General features: G+C 46.6%; 1 protein-coding gene across 1 annotated transcript in view; it reads left to right on the top strand.

Moving 5' to 3' along the window:
- Positions 1–1,434: 1,434 nt before the first annotated feature.
- Sf3b1 (splicing factor 3b subunit 1) overlaps positions 1,435–6,074 on the top strand; it is a 43,442-nt gene continuing 38,802 nt past the window's right edge. The window contains exons 1-3 of the mRNA XM_077700636.1: positions 1,435–1,502; positions 3,192–3,388; positions 5,483–5,566. Of these exons, the coding sequence (XP_077556762.1) occupies positions 1,475–1,502; positions 3,192–3,388; positions 5,483–5,566 (309 nt within the window). The 5' untranslated portion in view covers positions 1,435–1,474. The remainder of the gene's footprint in view (positions 1,503–3,191; positions 3,389–5,482; positions 5,567–6,074) is intronic.

Genomic DNA, 6,074 nt, shown 5'->3' with positions numbered 1-6,074 from the left:
TATTTCTCATTACACTAGTTTCAAAGTGAGAGACTTTCAAGTGGGAGAGCCATGCATAGTAGATGGGAGATTGAAGTCTGGATGGGCTGTTACATGAACTTTGTCTATTCAAAACACAACACCAACTAGCCCAACAATGCACCGGTAAGGAGCTGGCCTCCAACTGCTCAGGGCTATTTTGTGCATCGGACCTAGTAAAATTTACTAACCTTTTTTCAGAGAGCACATCAATATTCTGCAAGGCAGTAAAACTTTTCTCAAATGTAATCTTATGGATACAATCGTGAGCATTTGCTCACATTGCCCAATACTCAGTGAAAGGCTGCTTATTGCCTTTCAAAGCAAAAAAAGAAAGCTGGTATGCTTTGGTGAAGAAAGGCAAATGCTCTTACCGTCATTTATTCTAACAGGCTGACATGCTGCCCGTCCTCAGAAAAAATCCTGGATACACCTGGGGCTCAATCTAGGTGCTATCGTAGTCGCTCGATAAATTGGTGTAGGACACTATGCTGTGAAGTACGGGGATGCAGGCTTAATTCGAAGCTTCAGCGGTTGTTTTTTCGACAGGCCCGTGTGTGTAAAATACATATGTTTGCAGATTGCACAGGTGGGAGGAGGCATGTGGTATCACGATATAGGGAAGCCAGATGGCTTTTTTCACCACCCTTTATGGTCTTTCTCTTGGGACTGTTACTCAATAAGCTTTGGTATCGAGTGCAGAGCACTGCGGGAAAATAGTTCAAGTGACGCTGTGATCCACTTTGGCAAAGAGCCAAAGCGACGTAGCCTGTTGGCGGAGCATAAGTGGGCTCCGTCGGGAGCGCGTGTGTGGATATGGCGGTAACATGGCACAGCAGGGTAAGTATAGCATCACATGAGTGCTTATGCTACTCCTGCCGCCGTGTATGCTCTCAAGGGGCGCTATTAGTACAAGCAGTCTGCGGGTGTCCAACCCCTGAACCACGTGCAGTACTCGAGAGAGGATGGTAGTACGGGGGTGCACACCCGTCGGGTGATCCCAAGCACAAACCCAAGCATCCGATGGTATTTCGAGATCGGTTCACCGATGTGGGCTGAAATTCTAAACTGACATCAAACGGGGCGCGTTGTCATGAACGCTGTTGAAGTCAGCCTGCTGATACTTGGAGAGGCGCTGTACTGAAACGTGAATTCTCCGGTTCCTTTGCTCGGCTGGTTACCTTTTACGTGAGAGACGAAGTTGAAGCAGTTGAAGGCTAACTGCATAAGTACGAGTGACGTCGCGTTTGAAAAGCGCGCTTGTTTGCGCAACGTTTGCGTGTGGGTAAGGATACGTCTACAATACATTAATGTTTAAAAAACACAACTGATGCATGCAAAAATAATTTTTATGTAAAAGAGCGAAAAAAAACATGGCAGTGCATTTTATTTTTTTCTTGCGTCTTTTTGCGACAGCTGTCATCATCACAAAACTTCACAGATGTGAAAAGTAAACATGGCTGCGCCGCCAGTTTCCGCCGAAGGTAAGCAAAATTTCTATTTTTCGTGCGTAAAATTCTCACTTCACTGCCGCCGCGACTGGCTCTCCGTTTACCTAACTGCTTCGCGAGGCATATTCTTTAGTTCTGGCCTCTCAATACTGGCGTAACTTTAGACATTAGTGACGATTTGATAACGACGTGTTAGGCCTAATGTTTGCTGGTCTCGGTTGAGTATTTGACGCTGACAAACTTAGTTGGCCGACGTTATGTAGGCGTAATCATTGTGTTCTGGATAACTTCGGTAAGGGATTCGCATCGTTTGTGAAATGGAAATTACGCAGTCTCATCTTAAGTCAATTGAACATGTAACATTCGTGGCTAGTTGTACTGCTGCCATGTCTGTCGTGTCTTGTTGCGAACACAGTAGCCGTACTACGCTGAGCATTCGTCTGTATGTTCAGGTAATTCGCATTGCACGAAGTTTAGCGCCACTAAAGGAAATGATTGCGCTCATCATAACCTCGATGGAGACGTATTGACGGATCGGCGTCGTAAGCTATACTGTACAGCTGTACTATGGCTGATGAGCCGTGACCTCCCCCGTGTAACGTTTGCCTTGCACTGCAGTAGTGAGACTGCACATCCTGTTGTCCTAAACAAGCGTAGGAAGTTTCGTGTTGAATGTTCATAAAGTAGCCGATCCTAAATGCGTTGCTGCGCTGCTTTGCGCATAGTTTTGTGTCTCACACCCTTTGTTTAGTTTCGGTAGACTATTTCGTTCAAGGCTGGTCGTTCCTTTTTATATAAGGCTCGTTCACACTTGCGACGAAAGCGACGGGAATGCCTTCGCTTTGTCGCGCGATGATCGTTTTTGTCGAATGGTCGAGACCAATTTTTGTCGCCGCGCGACAAAGCGACAGACGTCCCGTCCTAGTATTCGTCGCAAGTGTGAACGGGACTTTGCGACATTAGGTGTGTTATTTTGAGTATTTAAGATTGTCTTTAACTTTATGTTCAATTTAGGCGAATTTCCTGCATCCAGTAGAATTCTCCAACAAACTGAGGCGTGTCTGGCACCGCATACAAGCTGAACTATTGTTTCAAAAGCGCTGTTTTTTTTTTTTTTTTTGTTTTCTTGTTTATGAACGCCTTCTTAAAGGCAATTTGCGACGAGCAACTCCCTAGTGCACCTTGTCGGTAATTGCTCATACTTATTGCGGCATGAAAAAAAAAGTGGCGCAAGAAATGAAAAGTTTTACAATAATTAGATGTGCACTCCAGAAATATGCAATCTTTGACAAGATGCTTTTGGTCATACTTTCAGTCAGAAGGTAGCTCTACTGGATTAAAATGTGTCTGAGCTGTTTACCAAAGAATGCCTCATGTCTAGAAAAAGAAAATGTGCAGATTGCCAAAATCGACCCCTGTACAATTGGGTTGGATAAACATTCAATGAAAGGATGTGTAAAAGTTGCAAAAGTTAGAAAGGAAATGGTGGTGGCCTTGAAACCGTGCCAATTTATGACCGGTTGTGGCTATATAGACTCACATGTGGAGCTTAGTATCAAGTGTTACCGTTCCTTGGGCAGGATCTGGCAAAGGCTGGTATTCTGTTGCCCATTACAGATTTCATGGCTCATGTTGGAGTTCCTAGTGTGCGATGTCCTTTGTAGCCTGTTTTTGTGCTCGAATGAGGTGCACTGGAACATTGTGTTTTTGTTGTCTTTCCAGATATCGAGGCGCAGATCCGCGATATCCAGGCTCGCAAGGCGGGTGTGGCCAAGGCAGGCAACTATGACAATGGCGAGGGTGTTCCCCTTGCCACCGCCAATGGCGCCTACATGGACGAGGACATCTATGGCATTGGACAGAGCAAGTACGACGGCTACGTCACGTCCATTGCGGCCAATGACGACGCCGATGCTGATGTGAGTACGCTTCCGTGACTGGTCCAGACTTCCCCGATTATGAGCAGCCCGGCAAAGCTGTGCTCTTGTGTGATTTGTATTTTACCAAGTATCTCACTCCTGGGATCCAACTTCATTTAGCCAAATTTTGTGGGCTTTGGGCAGGTCTGCTTCACAGAGCGCAGGCATATGTGCAGTATGTGGTGGGCTGTACCTATAGTAGAGCACTGTTTATCGTCTAGGAGCAAAAAAGGAAGCATCATTAATAAGTTTGAGGATTATGAGGGGTCAATCTGCTTGTTGGGTGGGAGTGGTGCCTAGCATGCTGTGAAGAAGCATGCTTTTAAATGGATTTGTGCGTGTCGTCGTACTACTGGGCCGGGAGGTAGTCGGGACCTGGGGCTTCTTCTTCACACTTAATGTTTAGGGAAGACAGCAGGGACAGTTTGTAGATAAAAAATAGATTGTACACCACAGAAAGGGGCAAATTTGCACCTGTATTCATTTATAGCACTCCTTTTTGGGTTTCTTTACAATGGAGGACCAAAGTGGACTTTAGCGGGACATGTCGTGTGTGCAGCTGGTAGAATCCACAAGTCAGACGGTGACAGCCAAGGCGTGGGGCAACAAAATGCATTTAGGCATGAAATGTAACTTTGGAGAAAAAATAGCTTTGGCTGGTGCATTATAGAAGCAGGCGGAAGTCATTGAAAGAGCCTCTTTGTTCAGCAGTTGGCATCGAACTACAGTCAAAACCCACGATAACGAAATCCCGCTGGTACGAAATTCCCGCGGCAACGAAATATTTTCGCATCCCCGGCGAACGTTCATCGACGCCCATGTATTTTATATCTCGCGGCAACGAAACGTTTTCGGAAACTGATCCCGCGTTAACGAAATTCGGTGCAAGTTTGGTCGGCATTTTACCTACCCGTTGGAGGGTAACTGTATCCAAAAAGTGCTCAAGTGCATTTTTTTTGGACTCAGAGTGCGTAAACTTCAGCCACAGCACGTTTGCATGGCCACCGCCATATTTGTTTACAAAAGACCGCGCAGCCGGCGGCCGTGGAGGCAGCCTCGCGGCGGCACCACCAGGGGGCGACACATGGTGACTGAAGTCGCGGCTTCGGCTTGGGCTACGCTAGCCCACTACCGCTGAACAGAGCGCGTGCGTAACGGTGCGTTTGTTGTTTGTGTGTGGCGATTGGCGTGTTTGCTCTCAGTAAGATGCCTTCGCCAGCCCAAAAGTGGAGGTTTTTATCGCTACGAGATAAGGCAGCCATCATCGCCCAAGAGTTTGGAAACGCCTGCAACTAGCTCAACCATTTTGAAAAGCAAGGTTCCCACCAGTTTTCAATGGCGCACGTGCGCAAAACAAAACAGTGACAGCTGTGACCTTCCTGGACGTCTAGAAAGCGGTGCTCACTAAGTTTTGTAAACAGTATTGGTGCAACGAGGTGCCACTCTGTCTGGCAAAGTTTGTAAACAGAAGAAGCTGGACTCCACTTGCATGATCGAACGTACTCGGTGCCGAGGGCCAGGGCGGAAAACGTGCAGAGAAGGTGAACCCACGGAATGTTTTGGATGCGTTTGACACGATCTCATTCTTGGGCGCGCACGACGACTAGCAATGAACCACTTGTACAGTGATAGCTGAACTGTGACGTTTTCTGCAAGGTAAGGCTCACGAAGTAATATAACCGACTTTAAGAAATAAATTTTTGGTTTGTGGCCAATTTTCCGGTCGTTTATGTTTCATTCTCGCGGCAACGAAATCCCCGCAATAGCGAATTTTCTTGCTTTCCCTGGCGGTTTCGTTATTGCGGGTTTCGACTGTACTTGGAAAAGGTGGTAGTGTGCCTTTGCATCATTTGTGCCACACAGGGGACTGAAACAGGCAGGAATACATTATGGAAAGGGAGTTCTCACGACACTTCCTGTGCTTGTTTCCAGGCGTTCAGTTTGGCACACCTGTGGACTGGCTAGTCACGCTTGTAACTCAGTTGTTTGAATTGCATGGGACGGTGCTGCCCAGCAGGGGGGCAAACTGGTCGAGTCCTTTCATTGTCACTGGGTGTGCACAGACACTAATTTTTTGCATTTTTATCTTTTCAGGATGACGACTATGAGACAACAGGCCTCATGCAGACCAAGAAGATGCCGCTTCCATCGGTCTTCCTGGCAGAACTCACAGACAAGGTCAGTTGTCCTGGTTGGCAGATGTCACCGTTGCGTGGCATACATTTAACTAGCTCGTTTGTCGCGAGGCTAGATTGGTAAAGAAGCGCGAGCCTGTTTGAATATGCTCTGGCATTTGTCGACTGTGAGAGTGTTTCCCCATCTTTGAGTTGATTTTATGGCGCCACATCATTGCTGACTATGTCTTCAATGAAGAGTGATTAATACAGAGGCCGAGCTAATTGAATGCAGGAGTGTGTTTTGTAGGAAGAAAAGAATTTTACCTTGTAGGCAACCTGGTTGTCTACGTGTTTCCTTTATTTAGGTTCATGTGGTTGGTAGCCTTGCTTAGCAGTAAGCAGCTGTCAGTGTAAGAACGATGCATGGCTTGGTGTAAATGCTTCGACATGCTTCATTGCGTGTATCTGCGGACCTATGCATCGTAGAAATGGGCTGTGGTAAAAAAAAAAAAATGTAATTGTACACCTAGGTGTCATTGTGTACTAGTGGTACTTTGCTAACTGCCGTG

The sequence above is a fragment of the Haemaphysalis longicornis genome, unplaced genomic scaffold (genome assembly GCF_048455015.1).
Source record: "Haemaphysalis longicornis isolate Haplotype H1 unplaced genomic scaffold, Haemaphysalis longicornis Haplotype H1 scaffold_2, whole genome shotgun sequence".
Lineage (NCBI taxonomy): Eukaryota > Metazoa > Arthropoda > Arachnida > Ixodida > Ixodidae > Haemaphysalis > Haemaphysalis longicornis.
Note: the sequence above shows the minus strand (reverse complement) of the source record. Positions and strands in the feature narration are given on the sequence as shown.